The sequence below is a fragment of the Pararge aegeria genome, chromosome 11, assembly GCF_905163445.1.
Source record: "Pararge aegeria chromosome 11, ilParAegt1.1, whole genome shotgun sequence".
Taxonomy (NCBI): Eukaryota; Metazoa; Arthropoda; class Insecta; order Lepidoptera; family Nymphalidae; genus Pararge; species Pararge aegeria.
In genome coordinates this window covers 10,803,010-10,822,954 of record NC_053190.1, presented here as the reverse complement: position 1 = coordinate 10,822,954, position 19,945 = coordinate 10,803,010, and the positions used below count along the sequence as shown (strand labels likewise).

Genomic DNA, 19,945 nt, shown 5'->3' with positions numbered 1-19,945 from the left:
CACTCCAGAAGCTTAGCAGGCCGCGTTGGGTACCTAATCGTATCATTTTAGCCAATTACCGGCCCACTTCAGGGGTTAAGGCTACCATGCCATCCTAGTGCGGATTGGTGGATTCCACACACCTTTGAGAACATTATTGAGAACTGGCATGCAGGTTTCCTCACGATGTTTTCCTTCACCGTTGAAGCAAGTGATATTTTAATTGCTTAAAACGCACATAATTTAGAATAGTTAGGGGTGCGTGCTGGGATTGAAACTCGGCCCTCCCAAAGTGAAGTCTAAGTCCTACTGGGCTATCGCCGCTTTGAATGATTACAGAACACTTGGTGCGTAGCTCCTGAGTATTATTTGCACTTGGACAGTTTTTAACATTGATTAGCCAAATAACAAAGATAATATGTAGGTATCCTGTAGGCGGGTGACACACCTCACAATAATGCAGATAAAAGCTTAGTCCAATGACACCGACTGACACCGACTGGGTCTTAGGAGACTTATGCCCGTTTTCACTAAACCTAGGCATCGCCTTAATTGAATGCCTAATGATTTAGGAAAAGACTATAGAAAAAAACTGATGTAGGCCTAGGAATCTCTTTAGATTAGGCTTTACTTATTTAAGCATCGCCTTGTTCGTCGTACGTAAAAACGGGCATCAAAGCCTTGCCCTTTCTTTGTTTATGTGCACTTCTAAGTCTGTAATAAAATCTTACCTAATAACCAATACGTAGGTGTTTGTTATATTGGTTTGCATAACTAAGTATCGTTACCTATTCATATTAAAAATGCGAAAGTGTGTTTGTTAGTTTGTCCTTCGATTACGTTACAACAGAGCAAATTTTTGCACAGAGAGAGTTTCTTTATGAGTCGGGAAGTACTTATTCTACTTTTATCTTGAGGAAAAAACATAAATTGGTTCGATATAAATAGAAAGCGTCCTAAAATGCCTCGTTGGTCTAGTTGTTGACATATCCATGGATATGGAGCCTGAGATCGATTCCCGGCTTGCGCCAACAATTGTAAGCTGTCGGTTTAAATTAAGTATACTAGCCCAGAGTTAGGAAATGGGCGGATCACAGACTCCACGCTAAGGCGTCGCATCCTCGGTAAATGTAACATTAAAATAACTAATCGTTATATCCTACCAACCCGCATTAGAGCAGCGTCTTGTTTCTTTGCTCTAAAACCATCTCATCCTATGACAGAAGAGATATTTGACGGCCGATTGCTTTCTGAGTCCAAGGCCGTAGGTTCGATTCTCACAACTGGAAAATGTTTGTGTGAAGAACATAAATGTTTTTCAGGGTCTAGGTGTTTATAGGTATATAATAAGTATTTTTGTATATTATTTATAAAAATATTCTGCAGTCATCTTAGTACCCATAACACAAGCTACGCTTACTTTCAAATACCAAAGAATAAATTATTTGGTATTTTTTTTTTTAAATAGTTTACTGTTTTGTACTTCTTTTCCACATTTTTAATATAAACAGTCGAGCTGGGGCAAGAATGAAGCCGCGGGAAGAACTAGTTCATCGTAAACCAACGTTGTGTGTAGGTATCTGCTAATTTTAATTATCCTAATTTTAATGATTTGTTAAGTTATACGTTAAATTAACTAATGGTTCCAGGTAACGTTTATGACCTGCTCATTAGATCAGCTGGTATAGAAGGAGAAAGCCGTGCAGACGAGACGGTAGACGGTAGCTTGGTGGTGGCAGCGTGAGCCACTTCGGACTTGGCCATCATAGCAGTACGCGCGCGATGGTGAAAGGTGTCATGTCGATTTGTAGAGTGAATAGTGTGCGGACCACCATGACCGCGTATACGATATTAATACTTTTTTGTGCCATATTTGTGAACGGTTAGTTGAGAGTTTGTGTATTCTATTTAATTCTTTTTTTTATTTGTCTGTGTTTTTTTACCGGATACAGGTGCCCGACTAACTGAGTGCCGCTAATTGGATAACTTGTAATGTAATTATTGTTATGCAAGTGATACAACGTTGGTAATATTTACACGATTCTTTTAACCGCACACGGTTAACGCAACTGGTGAAAGCTATGTAAAAGTTACATTCGAACACGTAAGCTACAATAGGAAGCAAAAGTACTAAACTGCTTGTATTGCGAAATCAATTAATCAATGGGTGTATATATTAATGTGCCATAATGAATTAGAAAGTATGTATTTGTTAATAGGTGGGTAGGTACGTGTATATCTATACGTAGATGTCATTTGTTAATTAAAATTCGTATTGTACGTCCTTTCTTTCACTTGACATTGAGACGTGATCGGTTATTTATGAATTGAGGATATTGACTGTTTTTGTCAGCAGTCTCTAGGCACCTTGTACCTATGTTATTAATTAATTATATAATTTAACCCCAGAAACATCTAAAAGTGGTGAAAGAAAATGACTCAATGGTTATGGATGGTACGATCACATCGGAACTTTGTCAACCTACGTAGGTAACTACCCTCGTTAAGTGTATCAATTCCTAAAATGAGCATACCTAGTTTAAATAATAAAAAAAAAATTAATGAAGTAGTTATCACTAAATTTTCCATCATTCACTGCTCCATCATAGGTACAGCACTTGAAAACCTATTCTATAATTGCACAGGACGTAGCAGATTGAGAGCGTAAAAACGAGTATTTTGGTCGAGCAGTTTTTGCCTTGATGTAAATGTTATACTGGTGTCCCGACAGGTTTATTGAGTATGTGCAGTTGCTTGCATTCATAGCATTTTTTTAATTTACTTGCAAGCCCTCGGCACCTTCGCATCGTTTACGATTGCGTGTGTGCTGACTTACTGACTATAACAAAAAAAGCTACTTAGTAAGTCGGCCTTAGCGAATTCTTAAGTAGATATATACCTACCTTTCTAGATACTCTTTCTAAAATATAAACCATTCAATAATTGATAAAATACTTTAGTGTCTTTCGCCTCTAATTTTTGGGTATTTTACAACAATTATAGAAAATAATATTCTATTATTCTTATTTTAAAGAGTTAAATCATATAATAATCATATGCATCTCTAGTTACAGCATAACTCATTTTAAAGTAATCGTCATAAAATTTATTAACCTAGTCTTTCTCTTTTTTCGTCCATTTCCGCAATATTTCGAATAATATTTAAGTAGCCTATCTGAATTTCTGTCATTTTTTAATTCTCATTCGAACTTATATCGATCACAGATTATGCATAATTTTCGCCAGTTATAACTAAGTTCCATTTTTTAAATAACCATTAGGCAAAGGCATTTATGCTAACATTAATAAATAGGTATATCGATTTCATTTTATTAAATGTGGAACTTCTGAACTGAAGCGAACAAAATTTTTATAGCAAAGCGGGACCCAAGTCTGGAGCTCTAGGAATATAAAAATTACTACTAAAAATCATTTGCCAGAATGATAAAGGATCTTGGTTGTCATTTAAATAATTGATAAGATATTTTAAGGGTAATCGTGGACTACGCTACGTGATCCAACTTCTAAATATGGTAGGCAGAACTGTAACTGTCCTAAGTTTTTACCACCACAAACACGGTAAATCATAAAGGCTACTATAGATACGCGGTTAATCTTAGATGGTATCATAGAGTAGCGATAAATCTTAATTCATGTGAGGTAGAATGTAGACCCGAAATGACTTCGATGTAATTAGGTGAATCTAACACAAACAATATCTGAACCCATCGAAGGTTGTCTTTTACGTTTTATCGTTATTTTAGTAAAAGTTCCTACTTTTTTAGAAATCTTTCTGCCTTATAACTTTGTATTTTCGGGGATGAAAGTTGATATGAAAATCTTTTAAGTCATATCGTTAAATTTATATTTAGGCAAACAATTAAAACTAATTTTTTGATGAATGATGATTTATAAAAATTCATCATTCATCAAAGGGGATGATAATAAATTTGTTAGAATGGACGAAATATGCTCTTTTACATTATGCTACAACCCTTAGAAGTCGGGCGATGGGTAGGCGATGCAACGCGGTGGGTCGTAGAATGAAAGTTTGTATCCACTGCGAAGTTGTACGCTGACGATTCCGCATCGATTTTCGCAAATGTTTACGACTATGTATCTATTTTCTTACAAAATAACTATATTTCAGTTTATACTAATACTCTTCGTACGGTCGTGTGAAAGAGTTAAAGATGGTTTTGGATAAACTATTCTGCTATATTTTAAGTTAGTCGCTGAGCTACCTACGATGTTTAACTTAACATTCATTTTGAGTGAGCAATGAGATGTACGTAGGTACACTGCATACCTCCACAGGACGTCGCAAGAATTCGAATGAACACGGAAAATATTATAATCATTACTACCTACTTATCTGCCTACTAGGCATTCTAATGGGCTAAATAAACATTATTAACACGTTATGTTGATAAGTAATACGCGATTCTGCATGAATTTGTAATAAAATTAATTAGTAAATAGCCCATAATTAATAGGTAGTGGTCAGATGTAACAAATTATGCACAGGTACGAGTACCTACTTACGTATCTAATTTATGTTTCATTATCATCAGCATCAATCCATTACCGAACCCACGACAGGGCACAGGATGAGAAGAGTTTAGGCCGTAGTCCATCGCGCTGGCTAGTGCGGACTGGTAGATTTCACACGCCTTGAGAATGAGAATGATTATGGAGATGATTATGGAGAACTCTCAGGCATGCAGGTTTACTCACGATGTTTTCAGTGCCGGATTAACAACGTAGCAAGAGCAGCAATTGCTAAGGGCCACGCGCGAAAGGGGGCGCCGCATATTTAATACCGTTCATCTCTGTCTGACTGACTGACTGACAGACACGCATCCGCACACGCACACGCACACGCACACGCACACGCACACGCACACGCACACGCACACGAACACACACGCAGACGCACACGCAAACAGACATCGCCTTTAGTTATAGAATGTTTTTCAGTGTCGAGGTGTTTATATGTATATTATAAGTATTCATGTATATTATTCATAAAAGTATTCATCAGTCATCTTAGTACCCATAACACAAGCTATGCTTACTTGGGGGGCTAGATGGCGATGTGTGTATTGTCGTAGTATATTTATTTCTTTATTTTAATTGTAACCTATATATAGCAAATATGTATTGTATTTAAGATACATTTATGCGTATTTAAGATACAATACGTATCTTAAATACGAGTATTGAATACTATTTTTACCACTTTATACTTAAGAACCCACAGCAGATCAAGGGCTCTTTTAAAGAATTTGCTACGGTCCCCGCGCTTGCTTAATCAGGCACTGGATGTTTTCCTTCACCGTTAAATAAAGTGATATTTAATAGCTTAAATTAAAAACATACATAACTTCGAAAAGTCAGAGGTAAGAAGCCGTAGCCTTACCATTGCTCTGTATCAATTTACGTTTAGGTCGTAATTATTATTACGAAACTATATTTGTAGGTATTTTTATATTCCATCTAAGAAACTTCAAATCAAGAGTGGATAGGTACCTCCTAGGTAAGCGTGCTCTATCTTAAGCAACAAAATAACTAACCATCAGGTGGTAATTCTATCGAGTTCTAGCCTAAATATTCCGAAGAAAACACTTAAGTGGCATTTTAATAGGTTCTTGATCATTCAAGTACCTAGTAATAATAATGCCCGTTTTCACAAAAGACGCACAAGGCAATGCCTAAATAAGTAACGCCTAAATAAGTAATTCCTAGCCCTACATCAACAGTTCATCAATAGTTGTCACCTCAGAGTTGGTGAAACGTTTTTATTCTATGGAAATAGTCTAAATCAATAGGCATTCTATTAAGGCGATGCCTAGGTTTAGTGAAAATGGGCATAAGGGTATTACGACGGTGATAGCTTAGTGGTTAGGGCTTCGGCCTCCTTTTTGGGGACACCGAATTCGATATCAACTTCGCAAATTTTCAGAGCTATGTGAGTTTTTAATGTATGCAATTGTATGTCTAAATCAATAGGCATTCTATTAAGGCGATGCCTAGGTTTAGTGAAAATGGGCATAAAGGTATTACGACGTTGATAGCCTAGTGGTTAGGGCTTCGGCCTCCTTTTTGGGGAGATCGAATTCGATCCCATCTTCGCAAATTTTCAGAGCTATGTGAGTTTTTAATGTATGCAATTGAATTGGTGGCATATAAAAAGTTTGTGTTGTGCATATAAAAGAACTAGACGAAGAAGAAATGAATTTGAGGAAGAAAAGTGAGTTCACTGTTCCATTTGACCTTGAATATAAATGGACACTACTACAACTTTTTTTTTATTTTTATTGATCAACTTAGAGTAAAAACAGTTAGCGAAAACCTCGTCTCACAGGGCTTATGTGACAACGCATAATGATATGATTCGTTTTTTCTAATATTACTTACCATCCATTATAGCTCGTCTTCATAATATAAGCAGTCTTTCGTTGTTTTTTAGAATAAAGTACCTATTGGAAATAGAAAAATAACCAGTGTTTTAAAATTATTAAAAACTAATAATATAATAAGATATTTTCTATGGGTGCCTACCTTAACAGTGGCGTCCATAGAGGGTATACACAGGATATGTATAAAATGAAGAAAATCTACATTACGTAATATAAATATTTAAGGGTAGGCTATCTTTAAGTTTTTATTACTCTTACTGGAGATTCTCTTCATTCTATATCATCTGCATACCCTGTGCATACCCTCTATGCACGCTACTGCCTACGTATATGCATGGTTTTATTATTATTTTTATAACATGCTTTACATTCAAAATTAATGAAAAAAATTATTCAATTATTTAATTATTATTTAGCAATAATAGATTTTAATTATCACATATGCACTGGTCGGAAGATTAATGCTAGAGTTTCTGAGTACATTATGTTCGTTGTATGGTGTACCCACTTATGTAATGAGTGAAAGTGATTGATGGAAAGATGGAATGCGCTTGCCTAAAAGACCTTGTCTGACCTATTCGTGTACCAACATTAGGTGATCGTATGTTATTTATGGTAGAGGTCATTAGCTTTAAAAGCGGCTGCAGTTTCATTCAGAGAGGCGGCTTTCGGCTACTTCAAAGACTCGGCACGTACCTCCTAAACAATCGCAGTGTAATTTGAGGATTCAGATGATTATGAATAATGAAACAGAACCGTTTTCAAATCGTAACATCTAATCCATATATATAATCTTTCCATTCCTAATATAACAATAGGTTCTATATTGAACGCAATGATGTAATATTACGAAGAACGGTGCAACACATGTTCTACGAGACAAAATACTTGGGAATCTCTGATTTATACACAACGATTTTGGGACGAATATAAATACGGAAACGATTTATGTGTCATTTATAACACGAATATTTTATTTTTCATATTATAATAAAACCATTTGTATTTAAATTTTAAAATAATGGTTTGTGGCCATTTAACTTTTTATTGTGAGATTTAAGTAGTTATGATAATATGAGCGGAAGTATTATTTTATGCCGGCTGAACACTCACCGAAGCACGTAGCTTTTGAATAAGTATACTTTGACTATATTTAGTGTTAAAACAATTGAGAGATAAGTAAGAGTCAGACTTCAAATATCGATGTGTCACACCTAAGAACACTGAATAATGAAGAAACAAAGCTTTGTCTCGTTTTAACGATTTCTCAATTTGAGTTTTATATGAAACTTTGTTATTTGTGGATTTTTCCGCTTTATCCCTTTTTTTGTGTAAATTTATATAAAAGTATATACAACGTGTAACATAATTACGAAATATTATTAAAGGAAGGAACGAAATATTACTAAGTATATATAAGGCTGATTCCTTCCTGTGAAAATATTAAATCAAACGAAGCATATTAATTTTCCATACAAACGAATTCAAAATATTCTAAGTGTTTACTTATGACCACCCTATTGAAGATAAAAGACCGACACGCGCATAGTACCTAAGCTAAGCGACGCTTACCTAATAACACTTTATTTTAATGTGATGTTAGGGCTGTATCTTATTTCTTTCAGGAAAAAACTATGGCAGTGGTTTACTGAAAAACTATTAGGTTTTCGGTGTCACAGATATTTCTCGGATACAGTACATAATTTACCTCAAAAGCCCGTAAAGTATTATTTCAGTGTCCATGTACACATTGTATAAATTATTTGTTAGTATAAAAGATGAAAGAAGATAGTTGTGTGTCTGTGGAGAGTGAAATAGGCTACATTTAGTCCTGCGCGCAATCCACGGGTCGAAATTATAAGCGTACCTACATACTAACCTACAACATAAACTTGCTATACTCAGACATGCCTCGTTATCGGTTATGAATTTCCATTCCCGTATGGACTTAGGAATAAAAAGATTATACATTTATTTTTTAAGAACGTTTTTTACATTTTAAAACAATTAATGAGTAGTAGTAGTAACTATAGAGTTTAAAGAAAAGTTTTATATTTTTGAAGTTGAATTATGATATGAACATGATGATTGGCACGTCTTGGCAGTAAAATCGACCCTATGGAGTCACGAAAAACGTCATGACCGTTTCTACGACGAGCGGTGGTGTGAATCCTTTACACCACCGCTCCCGACTTCCTTGTGTGTGTTCAACGTGTGTTTATATTTTAAATCTGCTGGGCTTATAAATAATTTTTATTTAATTATTTAAAGTTGTACATAAAATTACAGTGATATTTTTGTGAGGAATATTGCCTCAGTAAATTATTACCCAAATCTCAATGACCTGTCAGAACTAATTACTTTTTTTGAGTCGCACAACGTTGGTAGGTTAGGTATTGAATAGTGAAACTGAGACCTTGATAATCGCAGAAAAAAGGTCATAATAGAAATAATATACTTGACTAGATCATAAAAGTAGATATGTTTTGTAGAAAATGTGACCTTAACACTTATTTTTTAAAGTTCATTTTTCTAGTAGGTATTCCAACCAAACTAGTTACTAGAATATTTATTGTTTAGTAATGCTAGTAAATATATTATAGCTTATAATAATTACTGTGGAAATGCATTTTATAATTATTTATATTAGTACTAGCTGTTGCTCGCAACTTCATCCGCGATAAAATTTTGATTTGAAATTAAAAGAAATACCGATATGCGTTGAGATAGAAGTACCTGACGGCTGACAGTATTATGATTTAATCGTTATCAGGTCACAGTCAGACAGGACTTGATACTCTCAAGTTTAGAATATTACGTAGCTGTATTAATTTGAAATTGGAATTTCTTACCAGGATAGATAAGATGAGATACTTGAGATCAAAGTGGCAAGTACGACAAAACGACCAATTTCATATGAAAAGTAGGTCTTTACATATGAAATTGGTCGAAAAGATAGAAAAAATATTACAACTGTTACTAGTGTTACCATTTAGCTATCCGAATAATAAATACCTAGTAACTCGACGGTGGTAGACACCGTTTCGGAAAGCAGATTCTAACAAGAAGAGCGGTCAAGAAACTCAGTAGTTGCTCTTTTCCAACATCACATTCACAATATTTTTTCTATCTTGCGGGAGATGAGAGCAAAGCTGGCTACTTCCAATCCTGACATTAAGAAATTCATCAAGTTTATTGTAACCTCGCTGTATTATGTGTTGATTACTCATTTTTTAAATGTATGCATTGTTAGGTCTAGAATTACCTTAGGAGTCATGTTTTAACTGCATTTTATTGTACTGTATTAATTTAGTCTCTTCAGGTTTAATTGCAATATTCAATATTCAAAATTCATTATGTAGCACTTTTGAAACGTCAAGTGTGTTTGTACGGACTCTTGCAGCGGTGTTATAGTAGTTAGTTATTAATTCTGATAAATTATCTAAATATAAATTACATAGCCATAACCTAATTTATTAAAAACGAAACTTAAATTAAAAACTTAACTAAAATATGAGAAAAACGCTAACATATATTATTATATCGTATACTTAATTAAATATTTGTTAGAAAAATATCTAACCATAAAAGAAAGATAAGCAGAAGCTGTATTCGGGCTAATAAAGTTGAATGTTCAAATATAAAATAAACAAAATTTGGTTTCACTCAAATTATGTCCAATTACGTCCAAATAATTGCCTACCTCAGACGAAATTTTTTTGAAGCATAATAACCTTGCCTATTTAAACATTTCGTAATGAGTGAAAAATTATAACTCTGAGGGAGCCTGCGGACATAATTTTTAATCTTTTATTTACAGTAAATTGCCAGAAAGAAAAGGAAGCGGAAGAATTCGTTTGTCCCGAAGGCACTCAGGGCAACGGAAATTTCGCTGATCCAGCCACTTGCCGCCGCTTCTACCAAGTGAGTGCTCGTCCTATTAATTAAAATTTACTGTGATCACGATTTTTAAACTGAAAAATAGTTTGGTTTCTTCAACGAAGCGAGTCTTTTAATTTCTGTTAATTCTTGTTTATTTATTTATTTATTTTTATTAGGACTACAAAATTACATGTATTATAGTTATGAATAAAGCTAGCCTTAGGTTACAAATGACACATAATTTCACTTATAGGTAGTCACAGCATGCACTGGTTAGTATGTACGATAACTCAATCAAGCATTATTAAAAGATATGTAAATTTATAATAATAAAATTTAAACAGAAAGCTTCATAAGTGCCTGTGATAGGCCTACATGAATAAAGAAATTTTGAATTTGAATTTGAAATAGAAACTTACATTACCAATGTTAATATTTTAGGAACTTAAAAGACAAAGTTGAGGTACCTATTTGTCAGATTACGAGTCACCCTCTAGCGAAGTGCCAAACATTTTAATAATTTTGGTTTTAAATTTTCCTAATGTATCGTTTAACAAATCAATACACTCACTTTTAGCACTAAATTCATTATACAATCTACTTAGCCTAGGTATTAAGGAGTGGTGGCCGAGATTAGTTCTATAAAGTTTACAACAGATACCTACGTATAAATTCCTAATTGTTGTTTGTTAGTCTTGTTTTGATTTTAAAGCATAAGCTGTGCATTCTTTTAAAAGGAATCGGGTATAGTTTTTAAACTTTTTTTATTCCGTTTTTTTGGCATAGTTCTTATTTTTTTAAATCTCGCGATAACTTCTACTTATACTGTTACTAACTTCCCATATTATATAGATAGTGTATATTCCAACCGATCGTTGAAATGTGTTGGAAAAAGTTGCATTGCTTCTAAAGCAAAACAGTGCAATCGTTTGTATGTTCGATACTACCATTTTAATTAAAGAAATCCACTCAGACGGTCTGTACTTTATGGTAATTGGAAATCCATCGTCTATAAACAATGCAAAACTCCGCAGGGCATGCAAGGAACACGTCCTGCAACGTGCCACTCTAGTTCCATCAACCTGAGGCGAAGGTTTTAAGCCTAATGTTCCCGTTATCTCATCGGCAACCACGTCCTTAAGACTGGAGCACAGCATTGCAACAATGCTGCTTGTCGGCAGAAATTGGCTCTGGCACAAACAGTTACTACCAATAAAAATTCTGAAAAAATCTTTGTCGGTTGCAGTATTGAGAAAAGTAGTAATTTAACAGTACGGTTCGACGGTATTTTGATAATAATGTCTCGTAAAATATAATACATGCAATTAAACTGTCATCTTCATCATCATCATCAGCCATTGTGCGTCCACTGCTGGACATAGGCCGCTCTCAAGCAGCGCCAACTTTTCCTATTTTGGGCTTTCCTAATCCAGTCGATGCCCGCCACTTTTCGGATGTCGTCGCTCTATCTAGTTGGGGTGCGTCCGACACTCCGTACTCATAAGGATAATGCCCTAATCACCACACTGGGCTGGCGGGTTAATGATCGCAGCACTTGATTGCGCTGATATCGCTGCTGCCGGACATCGGCAAATGAAAATTAAACTGTACATATATATATATATATATTTAAAATAACTTAAGGCACTATTATATAATATATATTATTATGGAAATATCACCTAAAAATAAATTGAAATTACTACACACCTAGCAAATTAACATAATTATTACGTGAGTATATAATTAAAACCGTACTTAACCTATTATAAATGATTTCGTAGAGTTTTGATGAAATCATTGAGGGAAATATTACAGACTATGATATTAGGCATTTAGTTCTAGCTCGACCGGTTCTCACTTATGAAACTGGATTCCTTTATTGACAATAATTTAATTCGTTATGGTGTGGTAGAACATTTACAACTTATTAATGTTCAATTACACGTTTGTACGTCTATTTAAGTTACCAATGGATGATTAAATTAGGATAAGATAGGTAAAGTATAGGAATTGTTCCAAACATCTAAACTTTTATTTATTTTGTATTTTGAGGAATACATTAATTTCAGTAGTTATGTAAGGGATAAGAAAAAACTTTTTTTTATAAGAAACGCCCAAGAAGATGTACGATAATAAAAGTCAAGGTTTAACTACATAACTTTGTTTTGTTAATAAAGGACCTGCACAGAGGACTGTCGGTTATACCTAAAATGAAAAGGTGCTTGTTGAGTGAGCAATTCCCTGTTATCATGCTTACTACCGTCCTTAGTTTTTTCCGACTTCGTTTTAGTAGTTTGGTTGTTAGTCGTGTGTTCAGGTTTGGAAAGACCTCCTTCGTATGTTTACACTGCCATGCCTACAAGCCGCACTGTATTCTGAACTCTGAAGGGCGTGGGTGCCGGTGTTATTACAGGCACGGCGATTTAACACCTAAGCCTCAGCTTGACGGACACAGGGCGGCACGTGCCAGGACAGGTTCTTGCATGCCCTGCGAAAAATTCCTCTGTTTATAGGCGAAAGCAAAGTTTATAGTTTACCAGCTTCGTCCGTCTATTAATACAAAAAGAAAAAAAAACAAATATGGCCCGAAATAGATGTGCTCATATTGTAGCAGACGCGAATCTCCGTTTTACAGTCACTGTGTCCCGCCACACCAACAGTATCGAGGAATAGTGAAGTGCCGCTGTTTGAAATTAAAAATATGTTTTACTCTATGTTACTATTGTTACAAGCTTACTGTTTTTACTATTATTATTTTGATATAACATTATCAGACGGCCGATTTGCGCTGTGGGCAGCGACGCCGCTTTCTGATTCCAAGGCAGGGGGTTTGATTCTCACAACTGGATTGTGTTTGTGTGATGAACATTAATGACTGTCTGTTTTCAGTGTCTGGGTGATTATCTGTATAGTATAAGTATTTATCTATGTCGTACATAAATTATTCAATAGTTATCTTAGTACCCATAACACAAGATACGCTTAATTTGGGGCTGCATATATATGTGTGTATTTTCGTAGTATATTTATTTATTTATTTAGACACAACTCACCTATAGGTAGGTCTATACATAAAAGTAACAAAAGTGACTATAATAATCGTATTTTAATGGCATGTTACACAAATGGATATCACTTTGATATCATTTTTCGATATTATCAAAGCTTCTGTAGTCAAGTCTGTGTAGATAGCTAGAGGTACCTGCAAACAAGTACAGAAATTGGGTCCCGTCACGGCTACCTTTGATAAACTTGTTTGTGCGAGAATAGTTATTTTTTTAATAAAACGAATCCCAAAAAAAACTCAAGGTTTTTTATTGTAAAAGTGACAAAGTTTAAAGCGTATATACACAGCGCCGTTTTTACGCGCAGACGTTTTAACAGGCATACCCGGATTTTTTAAACAGATTCAGTCGCAGCTACTTAACATCAAATTCAGACAGCAGTTTGTTTCTATATAAACGTGCAAAATGCATATGCTTCGATACAAAAGTTCTATCACTCGTTTAATGTACTTCTCAAGCATGTTTGTATCGCTTTAAATACGCTTTTATTTCGGTAAAAATACAACAAATCGGACTTCTAAAGTGCTCTTAAATGGCTTTCGTTAAACGCGCGTTGATAACGTGTAAAAATAGGACGTGTGCATAGGTCTTATATTCAAGGTAAAATTTTACTACGTAATAATGATCGGACGTCACAAAAAAAAAATATTAAAATAAATGTGGTTAAAACTATCAACGTTCGCTTTTAGTTATAATATAATCAGCACAAAGAAAAGGCTAAAAGCTAAAAGTTCCTGAAAGGCTGATCAAATTAACTATCACCTGAAATAGTTTTCCAGTGAATAATTTGATCTGAAGAACAATCCTCGATTTTTTTAGAAATATATAGTCTATTGTCTGGCTGAAATGACACGTGATATTAAGTGATGATGCTTCCCAAGACTCACTTACTTGACTAGAAGATAACTATAGAAAAGGCATTCAGTGCAGTGCATATTAGAAGGGGTTTCGTCAGTGTCCATAGGATATCAACTTTATAACAATTGAGATGTGTTTAGTTCATAATAAGAAAATGAGAGATAAATTATAAAACATTGTAATTTTTTTTGTTTATGATTAAGTTAGTTTAATATCATATAAAACGATAAAAATAAAGATAAATCAATAAATTTAAATAATTAAGTTTCAAAATGTAGTACTATTACGAGCTTTTTAAAAATTGTACCTATTGAAAATTACCAAAATGTGCTTAGTCTTTTAACAAACTGTGCAAAGTCAAATAACAGAAATAAAAACTAAAAATGTTCAAAAAATTATAATTAAATGAAAATACAATGAATAGGTAGAATTTTTTGATATAATCTTTTAAAAGAAGCAAAAATGCACAGATAAGAATAGAACTCTTCAATTATTGAGCTACCAAGAGTAGCATAAAACAAGAATTTAATAATGTTTAATATATAATTTTTTATCTCAACAATTTTAATTAATGTCTTTTATTTTTATTTCCAGTGCGTGGATGGCTACCCCTACTTGAACAGATGCCCCTCTGGCTTGTACTTTGATGACATCAGTAAATACTGTACTTTCAAAGTTGAAGCTAGATGCGGTCCGATTGCAACGAGTAAGTTTGACTCAACATTATTATATGCACAAGTTATTTGTATACTGTTAGATACCGTTTATCGATACTGGAATACCGTCACAGGCAGTGGTGCAAAGGTGTTATCATCGCACTGGTACCCTACATTTCTTAAGGGAAAGCAAGCCTGCTGGTGAAATGGTAACTTCTCAAAACAGATATCAACATACCATTAGCAAATTATATTAATTAAAAATTTCAAAATTCGCGTTGTCGAATTTGAACCTCGAACATAAAATTAAAAGACCAAAGCTCTTTAAGAAAGTCGTTACGCCATCGTGACGGCAAGTACGAACTCAGAACGGCGTACGAAGGCATAAGGTATTGACATTATTCTAAGAATACGACACTTCCTCATTCAACAACAGTAAAAATTCACGTCACAAATGGCAGTCAATACACATTAAGTTTTAAATGTCATAGAGCATCAAAGCCTTCAGAATATTAAACACCGTTTGAATGAATTAATTTGAATGTATTAATAATTTTTATTCATTAACGAATGTTGAATATCTATAAGATTGGCCACTTGTTATATCTGTAAATGTACGTGATAATACTAAGTCAGAGGAGAATTCTTCCGTTATCATCATAATAATCATATCAACCAATTGCCAATTGGCGCAGTGGGCAGCGACCATGCTTTCTGAGTCCAAGGCCGTGGGTTCGATTCCCACAACTGGACAATATTTGTGTGATGAACATGAATGTTTTCAGTGTCTGGGTGTTTATCTATATATTATAAGTATTTATGTATATTATTCATAAAATTATTCATCAGTTATCTTAGTACCCATAACACAAGCTACACTTACTTTGGGAGTAGATGGCAATGTGTGATGATATTGTCGTAGTATATTTATTTATTATTTATTCATTTATTACCGGCCCACAACATGGCACTGGTCTCCTTCTGCAATGAGAAAGTTTTAGGCCTTAGTCCTCGTTGGCCAAGTGCGGATAGTAGATTTCACACTCCTTTGCGAATATTATAGAGAACTCTCAGGCATTTAGGGTTTTGACGATGTTGTCATTCACCGTTAGAGCAAGTGATTGAAATAATAGAGGTGCATGCCTAGATTTGAAATCGGTCCTGCGAAAGTAAAGCCGAAATCGTAACCACTAATCTATTACCGCTGTATATTCTTTCGTAAATCTAAACTTTAAATTACGGAACTAAAATAACCATTGCTTCAAGTAACAAGCGCTAGAATAAACAAAGAAGTGTCTGTAGTGACAGCACAAGAGGTACGAGAGGTGATATGGTCAGCACTGCACTGTTTGCTGACGGGAATTAACCTTTGAATTAATTACTCACGTGGTATACGTGACCTGACGCAGTCGGTGAAATAACAAAATTTCTAATGTTAAATAATAAATTAAGGAACAACTGTAAACTATTTTATTATATAATTATTTAGTATCAACTTACTACGGGACACGGGTCTCCTTTCAGAATGAGAATCGTTTAGGCCGTAGTTCACCACGCTGGAAAAGTCCGTAGACTTCACCTTGGAGAACATTGTAGAAACTCTAAGGCATGCTGGTTTCCTCACGTTGTTTTCCTTCACCGTTAAAGCAAGTGATATTAAAACGCACATATCTCTGAAAAGTTAACAGGTGCGTGCCGGGTATCGAAATTGGTCTCCCCAAAAAGGAGGCCGAGGTCCTTTCCACTTATAATCAATCTATTAACGTCCCACTGTTGGGCACAGGTCTCGTCTCTCATATGAGATACGGTTTCAGAGCGATGTTGCGTAAATGCGTGCTTTAACGACTAATATCACAAGTAGGTAAGTGATAATAGATAGATAGATTCTTTATTGCAAACAATTAAGGGATACAGATAATATATATTGGAAACAGAAATACAAGTAAAATAAAAATGCGCAAAGGCCTTTGCGCTTTAAGCGATCTCCTCAGCCCGATCGATAATAACAGTGACGGCTTAACGTGCTCTTCGAGGCACGGGAGTTGACACTCCGAACTGGTAATGAAAATTCTGTATCAGAAAATACACAATTACTAACCATTCTTCATGAACACCTTTTGGTGCAGTGGGCAGCGACACTGCTTTGCACTGTAATCATTTAAGGCTTAGCGATACTGAATACTTTAAAAACAAAATCAAACGCAGACGAAGTCGCGGGCCACAGCTAGTGTATTATAAGTGTTTATATACCCATATCCTACTTCCCATACTACATGCTATAATATTATAAATGTGAAAGTGTGAATGTTTGTTGCACAATCACGCAAAAACGGCTGAACGAATTTAGAGAGATTTGACATGCATGTAGCCAATAACATAGGCCACCTTTTATCCTGACTCCTTCAGAAGTTAACGAGAGAAAATTGAAAATTGTCAACGAGCGAACCTTCAGATCCAATTCTGAAGTCCACGCAGATGAAGTCGCGGGCAGAAGCTTGTCATTCATCAAAATATCAGTCATCTTATAATAGTACCCATAACACAAGCTACGCTAACTTTGGGGCTAGCAATATGTGTATTTATTTAATATTTATTCATGGTCCAACTCGGGATTCGAATCCAGGAACTCGTGATCCGTAGTTGCACACAACTAAATTAACGAGGGCGTCCTATCGCCGCTTATATGTAGGCTAAAAACTAATTTTATCGTAATTCTTTCACAACTTAATTGCTCCAAAACATAACTTGAAAATACAAAGAGCGTCCCTTGTCACAGCACAAGAGATGCGACAGGCGGAAGGCAAGCATCCCAAACATGTAGCAGCGAATGCCTGCACTCTGCTCACACGCTGTCCCTGTTTAATAACGGGACTAGCGCTTGAACTTTGGACTTCTTGAATTAATTTTACATGCTATACCTGTATAAGGACGTGACATTAAGTCAGTTAAATGTTGCATAAACATAGCGAAACGTCTACGTAAAGTTAATTATTCATTTAAGGAGCAGGGCAGAATAACCATCTTCTATCATCTATTTTTTGTTACATACATATGTGATATCCTAGTGGTTAGGTGTCGCAGAGTTCGATCTCCAAATTTTGGAATTAAATATTACCTACTTGCTTCACCATAATATCGCATACCTATAAAACTACTGAACGTGAAAATTTGAAATTTTGAGAGAATATTCCTATCATGTTTCCCGCTTTTCGATAAACCTAAACAAGTGAAATGGGGATTGAAAGTCCTTCATATTTCAAAACATCGTTGATTTGTATTTTTGATTTTTGTTAAAAATAAAGAGTCTCTACGAAATTGGCATTTTTGTGTTTAGTTAAAAATATTCTACTATATTTGTTGCAAGTCAAATATTATTACGATTATTTCTTTAAACTATGCCATAAAAGAATTATTATCGAATTCCTAAAATGGAAAATGAATTTTACGAAGAAGCTTACAAGCTATAGGTAAATCTTGAGCCTTAATAAGCTTCATGAGGTAGGATTTTAATAAATTGCCATATCCCTACCATTGTCAGGTGATGAGATCGTAGTCAATTGCTAAAATGGTTGACAAACGAAAAACAAAGTAGCAAGTAGGCAGGTTGCAAACATTGGCTTAGACAGTTCAACATATAGCTGGGCTGTGAAATATTCTGTATCGCGGAACTAAAGGCGACATGGCACGGATTCCAAACACGCAGAGGAAAATGCCTGCTCCCACACAGTTTGTGTCTGTTTACCGTCGAGACACGTATTTCTCTCATGTGTAAGTGTGATCTTCCTCGTATTGTTTGGATAGTCTAGTGACACGGCTTTGGGAATAAATATTGATGTTATAGTTACAAAGTATATTGTCTTTTATTTGCCAAGCATATACAACGTGTGAATGAAAACCGAAATCATACTTCACCGGCTTTAGAGGTACATTATGTACTGTCTTTTAGACTTATGTGAATCCGAAAACTTAATATTTTGTGTCTAAACCACTGCCATAGTTTTTACTGACAGTAAACAGACACTGCCCTAACATCACAAGCAAAATTAAAATTATGTGACTTCTGTTACTTTGTGAGGTACGCGTTGTGTATCGTAGGTACTTTTTGCGTGTCTGTCTTTTATCTTAAATAAGTAAAAAAAATAGAATGTTTTGAATTAGTTTGTATGGATAAATAAATATGCTTCTTTTGATTTAACATTTTTACAGGATGATTTCTTGTGAATTCGGTTTCAAGTTGTATAGTCATATGGTTTATAGGATATGTTAAACTGGTTAAAATATCTATAAACCATATGAGACTAGAAAAAGGTACCATTCGTCATAGTTAAATTATTGAATCAGTCTAAAACCAATCTTTGTTACGCAATTATTTTGATATGGCGCCAACAAATTAGCTATGCTTATATATGTAAACGATGAGCGATCTTGAATTCATATAAGATATACAAAACGACTTTTGTTTAAAACCAAGGTCACTCGTAATCAACATGGTATTTGACATATACTGACACGAGGAAATGCTAATATCTTAAACAATTCTGGGCAAGAATTCCTGACCCGGGAATCGACTATGTATTATTTTTTTATTCCACCGATCTCACCTGGTTGCAAATTATTTTGCAGGTCTAAGATAGCTGGCCAATTTGCTAGGGATATTGCAACTAAGGAACGCTAAATCTATTGGCAGCATCAAGCATGGCCTTTTCGGTAGAGTGATAACTAGCCACGGGCGAGGCCTTACGCCAGAGAGGTTCAAGTTGACCAATTTAACCACTAGATCTATTAGAAATGTAAAAAATGTACTAGTTCAGTATAAGTAGAGTTTTACGTAGCAGAGCTCATTCGGGGAAGTTCCTATTATCGCTATGCTTCTTTCGGTAACCAAGCACCATTTATGTGGCCCGGTTTGAAGGGCATAAGGGCACCTTTGTTATTACAGGCACATAAGGTTTAACATCTACGCCTCAGATTGATGTCAAGAACACAGCATGCCAAGAACACGTCCTACAAACTGCCGTGTTTGCAGGATGTTCTTGGCATGCTCTGCGAAGTGTTGTCTGTCTCTGTCCGATGCCAACTG

The 19,945-nt window shown here is 34.9% G+C and overlaps 1 protein-coding gene across 1 annotated transcript in view; it reads left to right on the top strand.

Moving 5' to 3' along the window:
* The first annotated feature begins 1,727 nt into the window (after positions 1 to 1,727).
* The window catches only part of LOC120627329 (chitin deacetylase 1), a 33,006-nt gene continuing 14,788 nt past the window's right edge, over positions 1,728 to 19,945 (top strand). The window contains exons 1-3 of the mRNA XM_039895306.1: positions 1,728 to 1,861; positions 10,222 to 10,325; positions 14,804 to 14,915. Of these exons, the coding sequence (XP_039751240.1) occupies positions 1,762 to 1,861; positions 10,222 to 10,325; positions 14,804 to 14,915 (316 nt within the window). The 5' untranslated portion in view covers positions 1,728 to 1,761. The remainder of the gene's footprint in view (positions 1,862 to 10,221; positions 10,326 to 14,803; positions 14,916 to 19,945) is intronic.